This window comes from Megascapheus bottae, unplaced genomic scaffold (assembly GCF_031878675.1).
Source record: "Megascapheus bottae isolate mThoBot1 unplaced genomic scaffold, mThoBot2.hap1 HAP1_SCAFFOLD_76, whole genome shotgun sequence".
Classification (NCBI taxonomy): Eukaryota; Metazoa; Chordata; class Mammalia; order Rodentia; family Geomyidae; genus Megascapheus; species Megascapheus bottae.
This window is the reverse complement of record NW_028327824.1, coordinates 422,277-448,091: the sequence shown is the minus strand read 5'-3', so window position 1 is coordinate 448,091 and position 25,815 is coordinate 422,277. Positions and strand designations below refer to the sequence as shown.

Genomic DNA, 25,815 nt, shown 5'->3' with positions numbered 1-25,815 from the left:
CTGTGAAACATAATCACCTTACAAAATATTTGACTAGTGTAATTATACTTTCAAAGCTTTAACATTAAAATACCTATATTAATATTTATTCCAGTGATTAAAATCAATATGCCTTCTACTCCTTCCTTTAGAATATATACACTGAAGGAGGGAAATATAAGTCTAAGTGAAATGAACTCCAGGATATGGAAAAAAGAGATATGTCCTTGTGGTTGATGCCTTTAATGTATTATGTGAAGCTATTTCTTTACTCTGCTTTTTTATTTTTATTGTTCTATTTTTTTCTTTTTTCCTTTATTGTTTATCACCTGTTGTTGCTGTATCTGACTTTGGTACCTGATGTATTATACATATATTTATTTATTTATTTGAATCAGGGAAGGAAAGGGGAAAAGCAAGATGCGAGACAAAGGCCAAAGGATGAAGCAGTGTAAAAGGAATATTCACAAGAAAATACGTTGCAAATGAACTTTACAACTTGGGATGTGGTGGAGGTATGGGAAGTGGGAGAAAAACATGGGAAGAGGGAAAATGTTCAAGAGGTAATGTACTCACTACCTTACAAATCTAACCAAAACCTCTCTATACATCACCCTGATAATAAAATAAAAAAGAAAGAAAGAACATAGAAAACGAGAGTCTGCCACAGGAGCTCACACTAGGTATGTAAGAAGTAGACTTTGGAAGGAGGTGTAGGAGGGAATGTGATGAGTCTCCCTTATCACCCAGCAAGCCAGGCATGTTGGAATGTACTCGAGATCCCAGTACATGATAGGCAAGGATAAGAAGGACCATAGTCTGTGGCCATCTCTGTGCAAAATGGATACCAAGAGAAAAGCAACTAAATCACAAAAAGGACTGGCAGCTAGGCACTGGTGGATCGTGCCTGCAATCTTAGCAATTCATGTAGATGAGACCTGAAGATTATAGTTCAAAGCCAGCCATAGCATAGAAGTCTGTGAGATATTTCTCTCCAATTACACACACACACACACACACACACACACACACACACACACACACACACACACACACACACACCTCACCAGAGATGGAGCTGTAGCTCAGTGATAAAGTGCTAGATTTGAGCAAAAAGATCAGGGACAGTGAATAGGCTTTGAGTTCAAGCCTCAGGACAATCACACAAAAAACAAAAGAAAGGATTGGTAAGGTGACTGAAGCAGTAGAGTACTTGTCCAACAAATTCGAACTCTAAATTCAATTTCAGTTGCTCAAAAAAAGAGGGGAGGGGCCAGGAGTTTGGCCTAGTGGTAGAGTGGTTGCCTAGCATCCACAAAGACCTAGGTTCGATTCCTCGGTACCACATACATAGAAGAAAGCCAGAAGTAGTGCTATAGCTCAAGTGGTAGAGTGCTAGCTTTAAGAAAACCCAAGGACAGTGCTCAGTCCCTGAGCTCAAGCCCAGGATTAGCAAAAAAAAAAAGGAAGAAGAAGAAGGGAAAAGGAAGGGAAGAAGAAGAAAGAAGAAAGGAGGGAAAGTAAGGAGAGGGGAGCAGAGGATGAAAAAGGAAAGAAAGAAAAAAAGAACGAAGTAAAGAAGGAAGGGATAATATATACTAAACATATGTTAGATGTTAAGAATTAGTCCCAATTATTTGTTTTAAATATCATTATTTCTAGAAGGAGATACACTGTGTCCTGCCTAAGTGAAACAATAACAAATCACATACAGAGCTTTGGTCAAACACAGGCCAGGCATACAAAGGTGGACCCGCAGGATAGCAAGTCTACTGATGAAGCAGGTGTGTTAAGTGTGTGGAAGTGCATCCTTCTGATGGTTTTGCAGTGATGAAATTGCCTAATTATGCAGTTCCTTGTGCAGGTGCCTGCTGAATATACTAAATCAAAGGGATACAAAAAATAATATTGGCAATGAAATAAATGAAATAAACATAGCAATTGGATGTCTGTAGCAGATTTATTTACCTGAATCAAGGCATTTCGTAAAGTCTCTAATTCCATATCACATGCACAAGGTTGCTGATTGCCTTCTTTATTATCTTGTCTTTCCTTGTTTTGTTCAGATGAGCAATGTGCATTTGTCTTCTTGTCATCTAGTCTTAAGACATGAATACAGTTGTAAAATTTCTTTTGTTAGAAAATGTAAAGCTCATTGGCCGATATCTCTTCACATGTTACCATAATAAAACTTTTATGATCCTTTCCTCAAGGCTAGCCCTCTTACCTCTCAAGCGACAGCACCACTTCTGGTTTTTCTATACATATGGCACTGAGGAATCAAGCCTAGGGCTTCCTGCATGCTAGACAAGTATTCTACCACTAAGTCACACTCCCGCCCACCCCAAAGAACTACTTTCTAATCAACTTTTTCTTTCATTGTTGTTGAGTGAGAATAAGTGACTGCTCCTGTCAGCCTCAGAGAAACAGAAGAATCTAACACAGTTGAAGCACTGGATTTAATCCCCAGAACCAGCTGTAGAAAAATAAATATATAATTTTTAAAAACATTTTACTGAGTAGAAATGACAATTGTTTATTGTAAGGAATTGTGAAAGAATAGAAACATTCTATGAGTATTTTTGAAATATTGATCAAAGTCTTTATCTACTCATATTTTACATAGGTAGACATATTTGCTACGCATAACATTTATTGAAAGGAAATAATTAGAAATATATAAAATTACTTATATGAAGAATATTCTTCATCAGCATCAATTTTAATTTAAAAAATTAGGGTTCAAAAAGAGTTTGCAGGCTGGGAGTGTGGCCTAGAGGTAGAGTATGGAAGTGGCCTAGCATGGAAGAAATCTTGGGTTTGATTTCACAGTTCCAAATGCACAGAAAAAATATTGGAAGTGGTGCTGAGTGCTAGCCTTGAGAAAGTTCAGTGACAATGTCCAGGCCGAATTCAAGCTACAGGACTGGAAAAAAAAAGGTTTTTGTAATATACTAAGATGTCTGTTCTACCTTGTTTACATCATTAAAAGTGAGGTTCAGGAAATATTCCTGGAGCAGGGAGTTTGGCCTAGTGGTAGAGTGCTTGCCTAGCATGCATGAACACCGGGTTTGATTCCTCGGTGCCATATACATAGAAAAGCCAGAAGTGGTACTGTCGCTTGAGAGGTAGAGGGTAGCCTTGAGGAAAAAGCCCAAGGACAGTGTCCAGGCTCTGAATTCAAGCCCCAGGACTGGCAATAAAAATATTCCTTTAATTACTTCATGTATCAATGGTAAATAACTCATCAAAAAATATCAAGCACCACAAAACAAAACCCTGAAGAAAGTGAGAGGGAAGTCAGTCACAGCAAAAGTTCTTTTCTGTATGTATTTAAATGGAGCTCAAATGTTTCCACACAACTAGATACACACCTCCAATGACAAAATTCTCTTTCCTGTCCTTCTTCACACTGTAACTGTGATAATACTTTGCTTTCTGCTCGCTCCTTTTCCTGGCATTTCAATACATTTTCCAAACATATTCTTATATGTATTTTACGCTGTCTTTTTTAAGTTGTGAAGATATTTTATATGAGTGAATTGCATCCTGGGTCTGAAATAGCTGACCTGAAAGAAAACAGAAAAAATTCTTTGGGCACATAAAGGACCAGATGTACCCATAATCTCTCATTCTCACTCTGGACACTCTACCCCATATGAAACCACTGTATAAAGCTCTGCAGGTTACATCCCTGTTCTGGGTTAGCTTAGAGCCTAGGGCAGTGGAAAGGCAGAAAAATGACCACTGTCGATTAACTAGATGCATTTTCTCCTTGTTCTAGGAATTTATTAGGCACAGGAGTACTTTCCAGAAGAAAATAGCTACCCTGATAATTAAACACTAAAAAGGAGACAGGAAGAGAGACTATGAGCTGATATTTATCCAATCTACAATAGTTATTGATGCTTCATGGCAGTCTGTTTCTACCTAAGATGGAGTAAACTGTGTTGAGCTATGCTTCTGCCTGAAGCCAATCCAAAAATATTCAAGCAAACCACACTAAAGCACTTTGAAGACAACATATTTGAGAGAATGGAGTCAGTGAATGCACTGCTAAACTATTGCAGAGGGGTGTCCTTGAGAGACAGTGAAGAAAATATTCCCAGTGCCCAGGCCCTTCTGTGAGAGGGGTACAGACCAAGGCACAGAAAGAAGAGAGCTAGGTGGTGCATACTCCAGGTTCCCAAGATGCAGTGGTGAGGAAATCAGGCTGATGGAAGCGAGGAGGATGAGTGTCATGTGACAGCGCACTGGAGAGTTCAGAGAGGAACAAGGGGAATTCAGGAGAGCTACACAGGACCCCCTTGCATATGTAGCAGAGCAGTGGATCACGTGTGTTCAGAAAGGGGCCTGGCATTGAGGAATAAAACACATGAAGAGATGACAGAAAATTACCTATTGTTCACACACTGCCAGGAACTGATGTCTTTATAGAACAGAGGACATCAGAAAGGCCTTGCTTCAACAGGGCAGAATTAACCCTCAATAAATCTTGTCCTGAAATATCTTAACAATTTATGAAACCAAGACAGAAAGAACCAACTTTATCTGAAAGTGACTTGCTTCCAAAAATAGGGCTCAAGAAATCAAGTTGTACATTACAGAAATCATACAGAAGGTTGATGAGCATAACTAATCATGTATTAACCACCGTGATTACTCTGTAGTTTTCTCAGTAGTCCCAACTGATACATTTTATTCTGCACTTGGGAGAACTTAATAAAAGAAAGAAATCATATGCTGATAGATCTGGATGCTGTAGCTCAACCCTATAATCCTAGATACTCAGGAGGCTCACAGGATCAGGGTGGGCAAGTAAATAAATACAGGAGGCCCTTATCTTCAGTTAGTTAGCAAACCCCCAGAGGGTTGAGCCTAGACTCGAGTGGTACAGAACCAACCAAAAGCAAAATGCCAAGCATTTGAGCCTCAGACTTCCAGACTTTCTGCACATGTGCGTACACAGGTGTACACACACACACACACACACACACACACACACACACACACACAGTGATCATATTAAGAGCTTAAAAAATAAAGCCAAAAATGTATCCTCTCGAAAATGAAAGCTGTTAGAGTAACGGTGATCTGAACTCTTCAGGATGAGCTGTGGAAAGACAATTCACCAGAGATGATGCACAAATAGAATTGGCCCTGGCAGGATAGCAACCATCAGCATGCGTCTGTGATGCAATGAAAGGACTTGGATATGCAGCAGGGCAGGGACCAGCTAAAATGCTAAAACTCACAACCAATGTCACATTACAGTGTACTTGTAAAAACAGAGAAAAGGAAACCAGTAATGTTGATGTTAATAGCTAATGGCAATGAGAATTTACATAACTTTTGGAAATTTCCTTACTTTTATCTTTCCTTTCTGCCACTCACCTCCTCCCCACTTGTTTTGACACAGGGCTTCACTATGTAGTTCCAGCTGGTCTGAAACTTTAAATCCAGTCTTAGCTAGAGATGCACTGGGATTACAAATACATGTTGCCGGGGCCAGGAGTTTGGCCTAGTGGTAGAGTGTTTGTCTTGCATGCATGAAGACCCAGGTTCAATTCCTCGGTACCACATACATAGAAAAAAGCTGGAAGTGGTACTGAGGCTCAAGTGGTAGAGCTCTAGCCTTGAGAAAGTCCAAGGACAGTGCTCAGGCCCTGAGCTCAAGCCCAGGACTGGCCAAAAAACAAAACAAAACAAATACATGTCACCCTGCCTGGCTCTTGGAAAGCTCCCAATAAAGTCACATAAAGGAACATGAAGAGATTTTGTGAGTGATGTTTATTTGCTCCTTTAGTGGCCATGAATAAACATATATGGAATACAATAGTGAAAAAATAAACTGTAAATTTCATATCATGTGTAGTTCATCAGGCATCAGTAACACCTAAAAAATCAAAAGAAAACTAAATGTTCTACTGCAAGAATACTCATGTATGGATATGGGAAGGTACATGAGAAATCTAGAGAAATCTGTAGCAATGAGAAACAGTAGCTGGCTTTTGAACCAAGGCTTGAAAAGATCTGGTAGGCACTAAATATGGGATTAGCATTTACAGAGCTGACTAGGGTCTCCTAAATTGGGGTGAAAGTGAAAGGTACCTAAAGTTCCTGTAGTATTGTAGGTGTGACCCTCCGTGAGAATGGGAGAGCATAGAGGAGAAGAACAATAAAAAGACACAGGAGGGATTTTCCACTGAGAGCGATGCAGTGGGAATCATCTCTCTATGGCAAAGTGTGTAGCCCTCATTCTACTTTAACCTGAGGCATATTTGTGACACTAATGCAATAATAACACATTGGTATTGTATAACAGTGATAAGCAGTGCTAGTGTAAGTAATCTAAAAGACCTTAGAAGCCAGGTGCCGGTGACTCACAACAACTGTATTCTAAGCTATCTGAGTTCTGAGGATTTTGGTTAAAGGCCAGTCAAGGCAGGAAGTTCCATAATGGTCTCATCTCAGAAAAAGAGTAATGGGGCTGGGGCTCAAGTAGTAGAGTCCTAGCCTTGAGCAAAAGAAGCTCAGAGACAGTACCCAAGCTGGGGTTCAAGTTCCAGGACTGGTTAAAAAAGGATCTTACAGGTATTCTGTGGCCCTACCTTCACCTTCTATTCTGTGTTGTTTACTTTGCATGGAGAAATGCTCATAATGAGGCAATGCAGACTCTTCTGGGACTGATTCAGACGACTTAGAGAAGACATTAGTGCCACCTGTTCCATTGATTTGGTCTGTGGTCTATAAAGTAAGTAACAGTATTTCAAAATGTGTATGTTTCTGAAAATACTTCTAATGCCATATATCAAATATACAAATATGGTAATTATTCATCTTTTTATATTTGCACTAAAGATCCTTCTGAAATGAACTCATTTCATGTAAGGTTAGAGGAAAAATCAAGAATCAAATATATAAGATAAAGATAAAAAGATACTATTTTAAGTATGAATACTAGCTATGATTTAATTACTTTTTCAATATTAAGGGTAAATGCTACCGTTCATTAAAAAGGACCCTGTTATTTGCAGTGGCTATTTCTTTCTGATTTGCATGTGAAACAACTGTTGTTGCTGCTGTGGTTGTCGTCAGGTCATTGATCATGTCATTCAAGCGTGTGACTATAGAAAAACCCAGCAGATGCACAGAACTATGGCTGGTGGGAGTATTTCAGCAAGCAACTAACTCAAGAACATAGACAGCAATCGTGCATATCCCATGAACTTTGGAGGATAGGGTATCAAATACATAATTTTAAAAGTACTACTATTTTCACTGGGATAGAATTAAATATAAAAACACTTTCCAGGAGAAGAATAGCTTACATCTCAAAAGATGTATTTGTATAATAAAGAGAGATCCTAATACTGAATTAAGCAAAAGAAAAGGTAATGTCGGCTGGGCTCTAATGGCTCACAACTGTAATCCTAACTACTCAGGAGGCTGAGGTCAAAGAATCGCAGTTTGAAATAGCTTAGGCAGCAAAGTCTGTGAGACTCTTTCTCCAATGAACCACTAAAAATCCAGAAATAGAGCCTGGCTCAAGTGGGAGACTGCTAGTCTGGAGCAAAAAAAAATACCCTCAGGGCAGGGGCCCTGAGATCACAACTCAGAATTAACATCAAAAGAAAAAAGAAGAGTATTGTCCTAGATACACAAAGACAGAAGTACAGAACCTATATATTAAGGAAAAGCTTTCAGTGAGAAGAAAGCAGTAAATCACAGAGAGCTCAATGGAAATTTTGTTCTTTACATTACATTTTTTTTTGCCAGTCCTGGGCTTGAGCTCAGGGCCTGAGCACTGTCCTTGGACTCTCTCAAGGCTGGAGCTCTACCACTTGAGCCTCAGCACCACTTCCGGCTTTTTTCTATGTATGTGGTACCGTGGAATCGAACCTGGGTCTTCGTGCATGCTAGGCAAGCACTTCAACCACTAGGCCAAACTCCAGGCTCCTCTTTACATTACATTTAAATACTGAAAGTTTTATCACAATATACAACTCTTCCCTAGGAGGAAAAGTTATAAGTTTTAAGAATGAAAGCAATAGGACAGTTTTTGTTTCTTTGGTTTTCAGATTCAGCTGGTTCCAACCTTTACACTGAGGGCCCCTCTTACTCTTGTTCAGCTTTCTAGACCACTCGGGGACTCTACACCATGAGGTACACTGCCTGCCTCCTTTTTGGCTACTTATTGTTGACCAGGAGTCTCCCAGACTGTTGTGGGGGTTGGCTTTGAACCCGGACCTTCCAATTCCCAGCCTCTGTACCTGGTAAGAAGCTATTTCTTAAATGTGAAAAATGTGTCTTGTCTTTCTGCCATCATTCCTTTCTTATTCATTGTAACAATGTAGGTGCCAGGATAATGAGTATCTCACTATCAACTGCTCAATCTATGACTGTAAGGATAAAATGATGAACCTAGGCATTCTCTGCTCTGTCTCCCTGGATAATGTATCCTAGATATTCATTTGTCTGATACAGTGTCATATTAGGGAACCCATTGTCTGAATATAGAATTTTCTTCCTAATGGCTTCCATTTCCGCAAGCAAGAAAATGAAATCCTTTTTAACATCTTCACTGGAAGGGATTCTAGAGATGAAAATTCTTTGCTGACAGATTCCTTCTCTCTCATGTAAATATTCATCCTGTTTGTTTCCTGTCTATCTCTCCAAAGGTAATTATTTAGAAAAGGAAATGGATTCAGTGTCTAACACATAACAATTTTTAATGTGCTATAAAAAAACCAAGCCCTAAGTTCCTGTAGGATGCATTGGCTAATGGTTTTCTTCAACTTGGTAATCTCTACATCATTCATATGTGTATAATCACGGCAGATTACCCAATATCAACATATGCTAAGTTATCATTAAATCCATCTATAAATTTTTAGTTATATTTTCTGATTCCATTCATTAAAGTAAAAAATTCTGGGCCGGGAGTTTGTCCTAGTGGTAGAGTGCTTGCCTAGCATGCACAAAGACCGGGGTTCGATTCCTCGGTACCACATGCATAGAGAAAAGGCCAGAAGTGGTGCTGAGGCTAAAGTGGTAGAGCTCTAGCCTTGAGAAAGTCCAAGGACAGTGCTCAGGCCCTGAGCTCAAGCCCAAGACTGGCAAAAAAAATTGTTTGTGTTGTAATATTATAAACCCTTCCTTGTTAGTCATCTCCTTCAGATGCAGTAATGTCTCAATATTCATACTTAGTAAAATAAGTATAGAGCACTTGTTATTTTGAACTATTGATTGTTTAGAGTAGTCTGTGAGGTAAATAAATTCCTTTGGTTATATTATTGAATAAATAAAATACACTTGTAGGAGAAGATAGAATGTAAATGATGAACATACCAAAGGCTGTTTATGTTCCCTGCCCTCACAACTCTCTTGCTCTTCTGCTGCAATAGACTGAGAGTCATGGCCTGCTGAGAAAACCATATTTTTCACCAGTCATCTACTGAAGTCAGATAAATGATAGTAAAAGAAAGAAGTCTATTCTTAAATTAGACATAACAAAAGTTTATCCTCAAGTGTTCAAAGTAACCCTGAGCAAAATACTTTTATTTCTCCCTTCAGGAATTACTTTAATGACCCAGATTTTCATCAATTGAATATATACTGAATATCATCTGAGAGGAAGACATGGAAACATTTCTGTGATTAATTTATTTGATACAAGTGAACCAACACATAAAGGCTAAAAATAAAATGTAAAAAAAATAATAAAAAAGAGCAAATTCAAAGTGCATATTCTTTTATTTTTATTTTTATTTTATTGTCAGGGTAATGTATAGGGGATTATAGTTACACTTGTCAGGTAATGGGTACATTACTTCTTGCACATTGATAACCCTTCTCATGTTTGTCCCGTTTCTCACCACGCACCCCTCCCAAATATACAAATAAATGTATATATAAAATACCAGGTAACAAAGCCAGATACAGTAACTACATGAGATTAACCAGAAGGGGAAAAAAGAAAACAGAAATAACTGTACATTAAGAACCACAATCACCCTATTCTTATCTGCCTCATTTAAGTAACCTATCAGCAGCTCATTCCAATTGTTTTCACCTCAACAGCAAGAGTTTTCAAGAACTATTTCTTCTCTTATTTGGCAATCAGTTTTCCTCTTTTGTGACTTAATCTACTATTTGTAACATTCATTAAAGATGCCTTTTTTCCCTACTTGCCCAGATCGGGCATTCTTTGAAGTGAAGTTTACTTCTTTATCAAATTTGCACTGCATCTAAAACTTTCAGAATGAACAATATTTCCTTAGATGGTTTTCACTTCCCTAGTGGCAAGGTGGTTCCTACTGTGTCACTTTCTCTGACAAGACCAGGGAGGAACGGCCTTGTGACCATGAACCTTTAGGATTGTGTTTCAGATCAGACTCTCCATTAATAATAGCTCTCGCAACTTTAAGCATCATTTCTGAGAGAGTGATTTATTATATTTCTTAAAAAAGATGCTGTTCTAGAAAGTGAATTGATATTTTCTCATAATTGTCCACTGTAACCTTCCTTTTCCCACAAAGTTCTTCATCTGCTCATTGCCATTTCTATATCCATACCTTATTTTCCTAAATCTAGTCTCTTGTCTAAGTGAGCTTATCACTTCTTCTCCCCTGTAAGTGATCCCATGACATTCCTATTGTATCAGAACACATTAAATTGAACCTCATTATGGAATCCAATTCTGTGGCATACTCTAATGAACCTATTCAAAGAACTTAATGATAAAAAATTGGTCAATTTACAAAGTGACTTTTGGCCTATAAGGAAAAAGGGGGACCAGGAGTTTGACCTAGTGGTAGAGTGCTTGCCTAGCATGCACAAAGACCCAGGTTTGATTCCTTGTTGCCACATACATAGGAAAATCCAGAAGTGGTGCTGTGGCTCAAATAGTAGAGCTCTAGCCTTGACAAAGCCCAATGACAGCGCTCAGGCCCTGAGCTCAAGTCCCAGTACGGGCAAAAAAAAAAAAAAATGAAGTATGCCATTGTAATTGTTCCTTGGATCCACCTTTTAAATTTACCTTTGTTAGCTATCATTTTTATTGATTATGAAACATGGCAGCCAATATGTTACAAAGAAAATTTGTCAAATAAATTTTTAGAATTAAATTGGACTTCTTACCTAGAACTTGTGCCTTTACTGGACTTCGTGTTGTTAGATCTGCAGCCTCAGAGGATTGAGCAGCACCCTTCTTTAAAAGAACAAAGCAAGGAGTCTGCAGAATAATGGGATGAACAATAAGCTGTGGGAAGATGTGGGAATCACATTCTGACGAGATGCTTGAACTTCCTCTTTTAGAAGGAGTGGAACAGGAAAATGTGAGAAGTATATATGTGAAACAAAAGCACATGAATACAAGGGCTCATATATGCCCTCTATATCCAGTATATCTTTTTAGGATGTGGAGGGCACTGACCAGTAATCCAAACATGTCCAGACATATTTTCCTGTGTACAGAATCATACTTAGGATGCTTATTTCATTGATAAAAAAGTGAGTCATTGAGAAAAAAAGCAAAGAAAGAGTCCAGAGAATAGATAGATGATAGATAGATAGATAATGAGTATAAATCATATGTATTTGTATATAGGAAGGAATCAGCTGAGCATATTAAAATTCAAAGGCATCAGGAAACCATATGGTTAAAGAAAGATATGAGTTAGTGCCTAATTGTTTGGATGGTGACAATTTGTATGACTTTAGATTTTTTTCCTTTATATTCATTTCTATTAATCTCTTCTAAGATTTTAATAAAATGCTTGTGTAATAATTAAAAGGGAAAATAAGTACTTGGCATTTCTAACCCAGAGTCTACAACACTAGCCTTAGATGTCTTTGGCTAATCTCAGTCTTTTAACTTAAGACATTCCAATGACTATAGGTAAAGAATGAAAGTATCTAATTCATAATAAATAAACATATATTTTCTCATGATTTTTCCTTTGGATGCAATTAGTATTATTGCCGAGAATTAGTTTCTTCACTAATAGAACTTTTCTAGATGTTTAAATCGGCTTAGTTAACTAAAGTCCAAAAAGCAGATAACTTGAAATACAAGATTGTCTTTTTTTTTCACAGTACTGGGGCTTGAATGTAGAGTCTAAATGTTATGCATTCCCTTTTTCCAGTCTAGGCTAACATCCTACTACTTGACTATTAGCTCCACTTCTGACCCTTTGCTGCCACTACTGGCTTCAAACTGTGATCCTCAGATCTCAGCCTCTGGAGTAGCTAGGATCACAGGCATGAGTTTCTGGTGCCTGGCTCAAAATCTTTATGTTGCTGGGTACTGGCTGAGAGCTAGGATTGTGGTTCAAAGCCAGCCCAGCAAAAAAGTCCATGAGATTCTTATCTCCACTTAACTACCAGAAAACTAGGAGTGGTTCTGTGGCTCAAAGTGACAGAGCTGAAAAGCTGAGGAACCCATGACCCACAAAAAAGGAATATATGCATATGCATATGCCTTGCCACTGAGTAAAAGATCAATATTAAAAAAAATAAAACTGGACTTGCTGGGCACAGAGGCTTACACCTATAATCCTAGCTAATTAGGACGTAACCCTTCTATTAATTGTAATAAAAATAAGAAAAAAGAAAGAAAAAGACAACAATCATTCATTATATGGCTTTTGTTTCAATATCCTGGAGGTCCTTTCAATTAGCTTCACATTATATGGCCTTATGTATCAAGATTTTGCTCTATTGCTAGTAGAGCCCAAGGTTTCTACTGATTATGACGAATAAGGGAAACCATTGAGCCTAAGTTCCTTTGAGTCTACCTTACTTCACTTAATATGATTTTTTCTAAGTCTTTCCATCTGCATTTCTGAAACTCTAACACCATACAGTCATTTGCTTCCTTCTGAAACATATCCCTTGAAGGAAGATGTATATCTTCCTTGCGCTGATGTACACTTTCATAAAATTTAATTAATGACAACTTATTTTTCACAGAATTTCCTAACAATCAATGTCAAATGTCAAATGTAAGGCTGGATTTATTGGTCTAAAAGCATTCTGCTCTAGAAAACTAAAAATGGACAAAGGTAAAAAAAAATTACTCCCGTGATGCCAAAATGCCGTGTTGATATATTGACCAGTTTTCTGAAAAACAGGGTATTTGACAACACAACAGTATTTATTTTATTTTTCACTTACATTTAAAGTAAGTAAACCTAGTGTCTACTCTCAAAATAGTCAAATAATTATCATCCTAAAAGAACCCAGAACTTTATTGCAAATATCTTTTCTGAAATTCTCTAATTATTATACATTTGGAAGTGAGTACATAGCATTTTCAAGGCAATTATACACACTAAATGGTATATAAAAATTAAGATTAAATAAACCTAACCCTACCTGTTGTTACTGTATGCATTTATTTGAAATAGGGAAGAAAGGGGGAAAAACAAGATGACTTGGAGGGGGTTGGGGAGCAAAAGAGGGAGAAAAGCATGAGAAGAGGTATCAAAATTCAAAAAGTAATATACCCACTACCTGCTGGGCGTAACTGTAACCCCTCAATACATTACCCCACCCCAACCATTTTTTTTAAGTCTACCCCTAAGGCAAAGTAAAGCCCCACCAAAGTTCTAAATCCAATCACCAAACACTTAGTTCTTAATCCAAGTATCTTATATACATTACACACATTCTTTAAAGAAAACTTCCACCTAAAATAAAGCCCAGATATAGAAAAGCACACATAAGAGGTATTCGGCTTAATGCATTACACAAAGGCCAACTCCACTGCACCACAACTAGGTTAAAAAACAAACGGTGGAAAAACAAAAACACCCTGCCACTTCAGAAACAAAATAGCAATCACAGCCTTCTCCTTCCTAACCTATCTTTTCATGAAATAAGTTTCCTGCAGACTTTTTTTTCTTAATGTAGTCTTGCCACCCAAGTTTGCACTCCAAGACAGCAAATATTTAACTTATAAAGGCATAATTTCATTGAAATTGTATCTCTTAACAGACAGATGTATATTCCTAGACAGCAAATCTTAACAATGCTTTTCAAGATGTTTTACTAGGCTTCTTTCTTAACTGGACTAATAAGGGATGTCCACGGAACTGATTGACTAGATTAAGACCTAAATATATTTGTGTGGGTTTTTTTTTTTTTTGCTACGGCTTGAATTCAGGGCAAGGTCTCACTTATCTTTTTCACTCAAGAGTAGTGTTCTACCTTTTGAACCATGCCTCCACTTCTTGCTTTTACTGGTTAACTGGAGATTAGAGTCTGCTCAGAATTTCCTGCCTTGGCTGGCTTTGAACTCTGATCCTCAGGTCTCATCCTTTTGACTAGCTAGGACCAAAGGCTTACACCACCAGTGCCCAACGTAAGAGCTAATTATATTTTTAAGGAAAAAATTACTCATATAAAAAGTATGTATAACTTAAGATCCATGAAAATGAACCCTGAATAAACAAGTTGGATTGGTAATAAGTATCTTACTCAGTCACTGCTTTTCTTTTAGTATATTTCTTCTTTTACTACTACATATAATAAGATACAAATTCATTTATATAAACACTGATTTTTTTTTCAGTTTCAGGATTCCTGAACTAGACATTTTCCCCCAACAATGTATTAATATTATATATACTCTAACCATAAGACAAATTCCACCTATCCCAGGAAGACAGATAAAAGCTGTAATTTCACTTTCGGTTAAACAGAAAGGAGTCAATTTTGTGGTTTATGAAGGCAGCAAATTAAAGTTATTATAACATTACGGTAGTTATAACTAAGTACATATTTTAGGAGCCTTTCATCTTTTATCCTTGAAACATGTATATGAACAGTCTTGTGTTTAAGATTGCGACCAAAAGCAATTGGTTGGGGTTTTATTTTTTTTTCTAAATTTAAGACCCTCTGTGTCCTCAACAAACATATCAATTTTTCACTGAGGTTCAGCTAGTGTCTAAAAATTCTGATAAAACTAAATGTTGATATGGCAGGGTTCGCACATAATTTTTTTTAAAAAATTGGCCTTGGTGAAATGTAACTTTGTCTCAAAGTATAATGTACGAATATATGTGAAGAACAGAAGAACCCTGGCTTCTAATTCAAGACATTCCATTATTATCTATTCCATTCAAAATGTTTCCTGTCTGCTGTGTGCCAAGGCACTGTGTTGGTTGATATCCTAGATTTAATACGTATTTTCTCGCAAATGCAGTCACATGCACACATTTAGCAGTATTTTCCTAAGTGTGTAATTTAACTCTTAGGAAGTGAATGGTATAAACACTTTGAGCACAACCATGCACGTATATACGACCACGACATACATTCTTGAAATTACCTATGACAACCTCTCCCCATCAGCAGACAAACTAAATGGCATGAATGTGCTAGCTTCAGTGCTACTAGAAGACTTTTCACTGAGCAACTTACAAGGTGACCAGCCTGCACGTCATTCCATGACTGGTTCCATGAATTTTGCAGAAAATAACCCAGGCTGAACTGCGCCGCGTCCCACTCCATTCACAAAACAAAAACTAAAGCAATCCCTCCAAACCAGACACGATTTTCCAGGAGCTCCTTAAAACAACTCTGCCCAATAAAGCAAAAGCTGGAAGCCATTACCAAGAAGAAAACACACGCACACACACACACACACACACACACACACACACACACACACACACACACTTTTAAAACAAAATTTCCTTGACCCCATGTGGACCGAAACCGAACCCAAGGGGAGGCGGTGGAGCAGCGGCAGGGCGGCCCGGTGCTGCAGGAGTGGCCGAGGAAGGGTGGATCTCCCCACCCCCCAGGCAAAACAAAGGAAAACTTTACACAGGTTGCGTTTTCTATCAAACCCGGGGCCGCCCGGAGCTCCCCCCCACCCCGCTCGTCCCCATGCCCAGGTCCTCCCAGCCCGGCTCAGCGGCCCCCTGAGCCTGGCGGCCCGCGGACCTCTGTCCACTCTCCAGGGCAGAAAGGAGCCGCTCCCCGCGACCCCTGATCGGGCTCGGGGATCCGAATGAAGGTTCAACGCCCCCCCCACTCACACACACACATTTCCCATCCAACCTCCCTCCCCCACCCACACGCACACCTCGTCGGGGGCGGGGTGGGCACACGACGCCCCGGAGGACGCGGGCAGGGACCGGGAAGCCCGGGGTGGGCCAGGGACCAAGGCCGCGGCCAGCAGGTAGCGCTGGGAGAAGACACACGCCCGCCGGGCCTGGGAGGGGAGAAGTTTCTCCCCAACTTCCTGACTCCGGGCTGGTGGAGAGTGGCGATCTCGGAGTCCCCTTCCCAGAGCAGGGCGCCTGGGGGTCAGCAGTCCCCGCCCGCAGGGCCCCACAGGGTCCTTACCTGCCCTCTGGCTGCGCTCGCACAGGTTGCTGTGGCGGTGGCTCTGGCCCGGACAGAGAGGGGGTGGCGAGCGGGGCAGATGCCCGCCAAGGCTCTCCCGCTCTCCCCGTCCACCCGGACCACCTCCTAGGCGTGGGGGCGCGAGGCGTGGGGCGGGGGGCTGCAGGCTGCAGCCACGACTGCGGAGCCGGCCTGGGATGTCTGACTTCAGGAGGAGGGAATTCCCGGGCTCCCCCACCCTGTGACTCCCAAACCACGCCCCTTCCCCGGGCCACAACCCTTGTGCCCTCCACGGGGGCGGGGCGGGGGCGGGGTTGGGTGGGGGCTGTGGCTACTTGTGCCTGGTGCCTGCTTAAGGGGACTCCTATGGCAAAAAAACTGGAGTTTTTACATTATCAGCATGGTCTGCTATTCATCAGGAACAAATTGACGATTGCAATATTCAGAGAAGTAACATAATGTCTATTAACATTTACTTAAGTGTTACAAAGCATTTGATGAATAAAGGTCTTCAAAGTATTGAAAGGGCATAGCACAGGTTAAACATGTTCATAGATACAGAAAATGCTCTTAGATTCTTTCACTATATCAATTGCTGTAAAACAAATAACATTCTGCAAGCAGTAATACATGAATGGATTAAAGGCTATTTTGCTAACTTATAAAGATTAAGATGTAACATATCATATAATTTTAATAACCAAAGGAAATTCACTGACACAATGTAGCTTCCAAATTAATTCTTTGTTTATTTTTTGTTAGCTTCTCTGCAAACCTTTCTCAATTGTTTCCATTTAGGATTTTCTGTCTTCTTTTTGTGTGCAGTTCTGGGGATTGAACCCAAGGCCTTGCAGTTTAGGTAATTATTTGTATTCCTTTCTTCCCTTACCATCTATATTCTGATGTTACTAGTAGGTCTTACAGTGCTATCTACTCATCCATCTTCACGTCTTTTACATATTACAACTTCATCAAAACTTCCCAGAATTTAGTAAATCCCAATCTAATTTAGTTGTATCTCATGTGCCATGTCTATACCACCTTTGTCATGATTTTCATTTGCCTAACATGTCATCTAGTTTCAGACAACGGCTAAAAATGTAGCAGGATGCCTTCAACCAAGTGCTCCTGTAGTCATGGTTTCTACTAGGTTTCCCTGGAATATTAAAATGCCTCTTTGGAACAATGGGAATTATGTAGCATGTTGGATGGTATTCAGTCCTAGGAGTACACAGAGCATTTACCATCCCTTCTCTTTTCCTTGCTACAAAAGGCTTCCTGTACTGTTATCCAGATAATAGTACAGTTTGATCTGTCAAATCTCATCCTATTTCTGTGTCATAGAGTATCACTGTTTATACTTGGGACAATTAAATATACAAATAGAATTATTAACTCAAGTACTCCGTGCCTGAGAATATTCTGTTTGAGAGAACGGCTCACAGAGGTGAATACAGAGTATTTATACAATTTTTGTTTGAATATTTATATTTTGCAAATTAAGTCACTACTGCAGGCTATCCTTGAGAGAAATACTGGTATACAGATACAAATATTACCCTTAACCAGTTCAGGCCCTGATACTGGTACCTTCATCACACACAGACACCCAATCCAACTTTCCCTAACTACCACATACATCATGTAAATGTTAACTGCCTATAAAGCTGAACAATGCCACATTAGAAAATTTAATTAGATATAGTTTAAGTGCTGTTTACCTGCTGCTTGATTAAAATATAATCGAGCGCATTTTTCCAATAATTTTTATTAGTTTATTTTCATACCCATCTACTGCTAAACCAGTTAACATATGTTAAAGTACAGTCAGTCTAAATTATTACAGCAAAAGTAGTCTATAGGTGGAAAGGCTGAGATACAAATAATGGTTCTGGACAAAAATACATTGGCTGTATAGAGTTACTCAAAAAAATCCAAAACTAAACAAAACAACAGAATCAACCTGAACTCAAGTTAGAACAGTAATCTCCCAACGAGTGCTGTCAAGCTGAAGAATAAACACAAGTGTTTGCTCACCATACCAATTTTCTAAGAGTTGTCTCTACCTTTCCACCCTGTGCTAACTCCTAGAAATATGGCAGAATGTCCCAAAGCTTCCTGTAGGTTCAAACAAAAAAAACCCTGCTCTTTGAATATTGACAAACTGATCATTGTTTTCTTAATTATTAAAAAGGACATACCATTAATGCTATGGATATGTTCATTAATTATAGCAATACTTGGTTATGGACTTTATGATATAATCCAAACATGGTGCAAATAGAAGTTTTCTTCAACAACTTTAGATTCACAGAAAATTTACGGAGAGAGTGGGGTGTGCTATGGTGTGTCTTCTGCTTCTACTTCTCCTGTTTAAATCTTCCATTTTCACTATCCCAGAAACAATGGTTTAAAACTATGAGCCAAACTACACACTTGATGTAGGCTCCAGAGTTTTCCATTAATACTATTATTCTGAAATTAAATCATTTTAGGATACCACATTACATTTATTTCTGATGTCTTTCTTAGTACTTGGGTACTAGACACAGTTTGGACCCATATTCATCAGTTATTCTGTAGGCTTTCTTTTTTATTATTGTAATTGATAGAGGGTTACAGTTATATTTGTCAGATAGAAGGCACATTACTTCACACACATTGATACCCCTTCTCATGTTTTTGTCCCCATTTTCCTCCCTCCACTCCCTCCCCTCATTTTGTTTTTCCCTATCCCTTTCCTATTCTTTCAAATAAATGAACATATGTACAATATACCAGATAACAAGATAAGATACTTTTACAATATGAGAATAACCAAGGGATAACAAAAGAGATGAGAAATAATGTACATTAAGAAAAACATTCACTCATTATATAGCTCTTGTTTCCATATGCTGGAGGTCCTTTCATTTAGCCTCATCCTATATAGTTTTATGTATCTAGGTTTTGAGCTATTATAATCCTCTGCTAGGAGAGTCCAAGTTATGTACTAATTATTACAAATAAGGAAAACCACTAAGCCTATATTCCTTTGTGTCTGGCTTACTTCACTTAATATGATTTTTTCCAAGTCTTTCCATTTCCTTACAAATGGGGCAATGTCATTCTTTCTGACAGTAGCATAGAGTTCCGTTGTGTATAAATAGCACATCTTCTTGATTCATTCATCTACTGAGGGGCATCTGGGTTGGTTCCATATCTTTGCTATGGGAAATAGTGCTGCAATGAACATTGTGCTGGTGAGTTTAGTATGTCCTTGTATTTGGACGATTGGGTAAATGCTAAGTAGTGGAATTGCTGGGTCATAGGGGAGCTCTATGTTTAGTCTTTTGAGGAACCATGTAGGCTATTGTTGGGAGCCAGAGTGGAATCAAACTGTACCTTGACTTGCATCAGACGATGGCTATATTGTCTTATTGCTTTCTGGCCCTATTCTATGTAAATGACCTGAGAATTACCATATGAATGTAACACCTGGAGGTTCCCTGGGAGAGGAGGAGGGAAGAAGGGGGAGTGGAAAATAAACGCGGCAGTCTCATGAGTCTTTGCCTGGACTGCGGACATCCCGGACCTAGTGTGTCTGTCTCTCTTCTTTTTCTTCCTAGTCCTTGTCCCCTATTTCAGGAACCCCAATCTGCGAACCCTGGTTTGCTGCCGGTTGGCCCCGGCATCTGGCGCCCAAACAGGGACCCTGAAAATCTGGGACGAAGGTGAAGGACCCCTCCCTGTGGTGAGTAACACATCGTAGGACTATTAAGAGAGTATAGTCAGGAGTAAAAATTATGGGTCAAGCTAATAGCCATGGGTTATTTCTACAGATCTTAACAGGCCTGTTTGAAGCCCACGGAACGCGGGTGGAAAAAGGGGTGCTTCAGAGCTTCCTACAGTTTGTCGAGGAGGCATGCCCGGGGTCTATAGAGGAGGAATTCCAAAAAGCCTGGCAGCGGATAGGAAAAAGAATTCTAGATTATTATGATGTATATGGCCCCGAGAAGACCCCAATAGAGGCTGCTACTGTATGGAGTTTAGTAAGTGAATACATAGATCCTCTACATGAAAATGCTGAACTTAATCTTGAATTAAGGGAACTTTATGAGTTAAAGGACCCTTCTGAAGAACCTGAGGCTGAGCCATATGCCGCAGCCCAAGAGAGTCTAAGTGAGATCTTGAAAAGGGAACAACAACCAGTAGATATTGAGTATCAGAATTCAGGTTTGAATATCAAGGAGGAAAGTTATGATGAGTCAATGGAGGGCCGAATGGCTACGATGGAGAAGAAGTTAGAAGAAATCCTACATTTTCTATCGAAAATGGGGACAGAGCAGAGAGCCCCCCCAGAAGTAGGAAAGAAATATGACCCTCAGGCCACTATGGTGTCTGATTCTAAACCTTACCCCTCACACCCACTGCCTCCGGCTGCAGCCTTATGGCCTCAATCCCTTTCTCAACCTTTAGGCAAGCCTAAAGGCCCTAGCAACAAGTCCCTTTTAACAGGCACTACAACCAGGCACAGTGCATCGCGATTAAACCTGACTCGGGCTGCTAGAGAGAGGGAAGGTATTTCAGGGCCTCGATGCTTCCCTAGTTTAGTTGATCATGATGAACAAGTATACCATCAACCTGTTCCTGTTAAACTATTACAGGATTTAAAAAATGCCTGCTCCCAATATGGGCCAACTGCCCCTTTTACTCAAGTAATATTGGAGGCCGCATGTGCTGGTATTGCATGCCCAAATGACTGGAAGCGGCTTGCCAGAGCATGCCTTAGTGCAGGAGAGTACTTATTATGGGAGACAGAGTTCACTGCACAGTGTCGGGCTAAAATTGAAACAAATAGGTCTAAGAACCTGCCTTACACTGTTAATCAGTTGTTAGGAGAGGGAACCTATAAAAACACCGAAGATCAATTGGGTTATGCAAAGGAGGCCTATTTACAAATAAATGCTGCGGCGAGAGAGGCTTGGAAAAAGTTACGCAATTCCAATCGTACAAAAAATCTAGTAGAAGTTAAACAGGGACCAAATGAGCCTTATCTAGAATTTTTGTCTCGATTAATGGAGACTGCAGACCGCCTAGTACAAGATGAGAATGCAAGGGAGATTATAGTTAGACACATAGCCTATGAAAATGCCAACGCCGCCTGTCAGGCAGCTATCAGACCCCATAGGAATAAGGGAGGAATCACGGACTTTATTTCACTGTGTGCTGATATTGGACCCTCCCATGTACAAGGCCTTACTTTAGCCGCCGCTCCTCAAGGAAAGACTGTTACTGAGTTTCTAAAATATAGAGGTCAGCGGCATTCTCGGGCTGCTAGACCCCCAGGGCGTTGCTTCTCTTGTGGACAAATAGGACATTGGATGACGCAATGCCCACGCCAGGCCAGGCAAAAGAGAGAAAAATCACCTGGCACATGTCCACGCTGTGGTAAAGGGAAGCACTGGGCTAAAGATTGCAAGTCAACAACAAATCGCAATGGCCGCCCGCTTTCGGGAAACTGGAGGAGGGGCCAGCCCCTGGCCCCACAAAACCATGGGGCAGTCCCTCCCTCTTCTCGGCCACAAGTGCATCTTCTAACAACCCCCCAAGATCAGTCTCCGGCCTCCTCCGTGCCACCCCAGGAAGTGCAGGATTGGACCTCTGTTCCTCCACCTGCTCAGTATTGACCCCAGAGATGGGGACACAAGCTCTCCCCACGGGGGTCTTCGGCCCCCTTCCCCCGGAAGTGGCTGGATTGCTGTTAGGGCGAAGTAGCTCAGCCCTTAAAGGGATACAGATTACACCTGGCAAAATTGACCAGGATTTTACTGGAGAAATCAAAGTTATGGCCTCTGCCCCGAAACACGTGGTATCGATCCCAGCCGGTCAAAAATTAGCACAATTAATACTTGTGCCTTTACCTCCCGGGGAGACTGCTAATTCCCCATGTGGACAGAGAGGATTTAGATCTTCTGATATCTATTGGGTACAAAGCATAAAACAAGAGAGGCCTGAGATGACTATATTTATACAAGAAAAGCCCTTTAAAGGAATATTAGACACTGGAGCAGATGTGTCTGTGATATCTAAAAAACATTGGCCAGCCCAATGGCCCCTGACAACCTCTATGACTTCCCTACAGGGGGTTGGGCAAGCAACTGACCCACAGCAGAGCAGTGCGATCCTTGTTTGGAGAGATGAGGAAGGGCACTCTGGTCATTTTCAGCCATTTGTCTTGGGTCATCTGCCAATTAATTTATGGGGTCGTGATATCATGGAAAAAATGGGAGTGTATATGTTTAGTCCTAGTGCTGCGGTCACTAAGCAGTTACTTGATCAAGGCCTCCTCCCCTTTAGGGGACTAGGCCAAGCAGCACAGGGGGAGCTAGAGCCACTCCAACCCCAGTCTCACCCTACGAGACAAGGATTAGGGTATCCCTTGACAGGAGCTGTCGTTTGCCCTCCCCCTCATGCTGATCCCATAAATTGGCTCTCTGAACAACCGGTATGGGTTGAACAGTGGCCTCTTTCACTAGAAAAGATCATTGCAGTACAGCAGCTGGTACAGGAACAGCTAGACTTGGGGCATGTGGCCCCTTCTAACTCTCCATGGAATTCTCCAATTTTTGTTATAAAGAAAAAGTCAGGTAAATGGAGGCTGTTACAGGATTTGAGAAAAATAAATGCCACAATGGAACTGATGGGGGCCCTACAGCCTGGCTTGCCTTCACCCATGGCAATCCCAAAGGATACTTATAAGATTATTATAGATTTGAAGGATTGTTTCTATACTATACCCCTGGCGCCTCAAGACTGTAAGCGCTTTGCCTTCAGTGTCCCCTCTGTTAATTTTAAAGAACCCATGAAGCGATATCACTGGCTTGTGCTTCCGCAGGGCATGGCAAATAGCCCAACTTTATGTCAAAGTTTTGTAGCTAGAGCCATTTCTTCCACTCGTGAAAAATTTTCTTCTGTTTATATTGTTCATTATATGGATGACATCTTGTTGGCTTGTTCTGACCCTATCGTCGTACGACAAGCCTTTGGACAACTAAAGCAAGATCTGAGCCTCTTTGGCCTTATAATAGCAGCTGAAAAGGTTCAGGAACACCCCCCTTTTACATATCTAGGCCATATATTAGGCCCACACTATTTTAAAAGCCAAAAAATACAATTAAAAACTTCACACTTAAGAACTCTTCATGATTTTCAGCAATTCTTAGGAGATATAAATTGGCTTCGGCCTTATCTAAAGCTCTCCACAGGAGAGTTAAAACCCCTCTTTGATCTCTTAAAAGGAGATACCAACCCTACATCCTTGCGCGAATTAAATCCTGACACCAGGAGGGCCATCCAAATTGTAGAAAAGGCAATTTTCCAGCAACCAACAAAGTGAAATGCCAATGGGATGTTTATCCCTGTGTGGAGAGACACTACTGGGACAGGAAAGCCTCTGCTTGGATGGCAGAGTTGGTGTCAGATCTTAGAGTCACTTGTGCTTGGCCATTCAAATTAATCAGAGCCGGGAGGTCATAGAATAGTTTGTAAGCATGCCTTACTAATGCCCGTGCCTTTCATAACTGGGCAGGAACTTGTCAATCTTCTGTGATAGTGGGTAGTTTTAAGTCCTAATTGAGCGAATTTTTTATTTTTGACACCAGCCACAAATTCAGGAAAAGTTTGTGGATCTGAGGCTTGTGTCTCTATTAATCTGTTTAGATCTGACAACTGAAGCATTGCTAAGGTTGCAGAAATTTAGTTCCCCAGACAATCAAGAAAAAGCCTTTGCAAATGGGTGCTAGGTAGGCTGCGCTGTTGTGGCCAAGGATGGTTTGTGCAGTTGTTGAAGGTCAAGTATGATTTCTAGTTTGGAGTAGATTGTTGTTCCTGGTGTCTAATCCTTGCAACCCCTTGATAAAACAGGCTAGGCTTCTTAAGGTCCCTGGTCAAGCATGGAGACGGCGCCCCTGAGTCAGCTTGAAGAAGTCACGGAAGTTGAATCTCCGCCCATCAAATCCCCGTTGGACCAAGGGACCAAAGTCATTTTTGGAAAATGTGACAGGATAAATTAGGGGTATAGAAAAGAGTAAAAATTGCACTTGTGTTTCTTTTAAAATAAAAAACGGGGGACATGTTGGGAGCCAGAGTGGAATCAAACTGTACCTTGACTTGCATCAGACGATGGCTATATTGTCTTATTGCTTTCTGGCCCTATTCTATGTAAATGACCTGAGAATTACCATATGAATGTAACACCTGGAGGTTCCCTGGGAGAGGAGGAGGGAAGAAGGGGGAGTGGAAAATAAACGCGGCAGTCTCGGCAGTCTTTGCCTGGACTGCGGACATCCCAGACCTAGTGTGTCTGTCTCTCTTCTTTTTCTTCCTAGTCCTTGTCCCCTATTTCAGGAAACCCAATCTGCGAACCCTGGTTTATCTTTCAATGTGGGTTTCTCACATGAGGTTTTCTCATGATGAGATTGAGATTACATGTTTGCAAAAACATTCCAGAAGTGGCCCTCCCTACCCAGAGCAATATGCCTCTGGAGACATTGATGTTTGTATGTCTTTTTAGTGTTGTTCTTTGCCTTGGTAACTTATATTTCTCTACTGTAAAAATAACTGTTTTCACTCTGTGGTTGCTAAAATCCCAGATGTGGGGGTTAAGATAATGCAGATATACTTTTCCTCCTAAAACTTTTGCCTACAACTTTTAGCATTCATCTTGGTTGTTTTGAACATACTTTTCTGCAAACCAAAATGTGCCCAGGAAACATGTCTTTAAAAACCTGATTTCCACAATCTTCAGATACACTGCACTTTCTTTCATCTATTTTTTTCTGGGACAATACAAACAACTGTTGGGGAATTTATTGTAACAAGATTTTTCAGGTTGCTATAGAAACCACAGTAATATGGAAGATTAATAACACTTTAAATTCTGCACAATGTAGGAGGAACTTAATAGATTCTTTTACTTTTTAATCTATTTGGCTTTCTATATGGAAAAATCATAAATCATTTCCCCTGGTTGATACCTAAAGTGAAGCTAAATATTGCTACCTTATATTACTCATGATTAATTTTATATTTTCAAGTTTATTATTTTCTAATCATTTCTTTCTCCTGATGATAAATATTTGCTATACCAAATTATTAAATATTTACTAAGCCTCAAGTCACAAATCAATATTTTATTATTACATGCACATCTTGTAACTTAATATGTGCTATCAATAGTAAGAACTTGGAGTGAGATTTGTTGTATAGGAAAGCTTGCTGCTCTGGGGAAAGGCTTTAGTATTGCACTGACATGGTACATTTTAAGCACAAAAATAAAGAACTAATTGTTGGAATAGAACCTTGCTATTTTAGCAATGTGTATACAATGTCATGAATCATAATGTCTTACTTATAGAAGTATCTACTATCCATAAATATTTTCCAGGATTTTGATAAACTAAGAGAATTCAAGTTTTAAGAATGAATGCGTGA

At 40.0% G+C, this 25,815-nt stretch overlaps 1 protein-coding gene across 1 annotated transcript in view; it reads right to left on the bottom strand.

Annotated features, from left to right (window-relative positions):
• The window catches only part of LOC150039124 (uncharacterized), a 226,264-nt gene extending 222,716 nt beyond the window's left edge, over positions 1-3,548 (bottom strand). Inside the window, exons 1-2 of the mRNA XM_090328015.1 lie at positions 3,354-3,548; positions 1,948-2,080 (exon numbers count right to left, since the gene is read on the bottom strand). Coding sequence (XP_090184141.1) covers positions 1,948-1,983 — 36 coding nt within the window. The 5' untranslated portion in view covers positions 1,984-2,080; positions 3,354-3,548. The remainder of the gene's footprint in view (positions 1-1,947; positions 2,081-3,353) is intronic.
• Between the last annotated feature and the right edge of the window lie 22,267 nt (positions 3,549-25,815).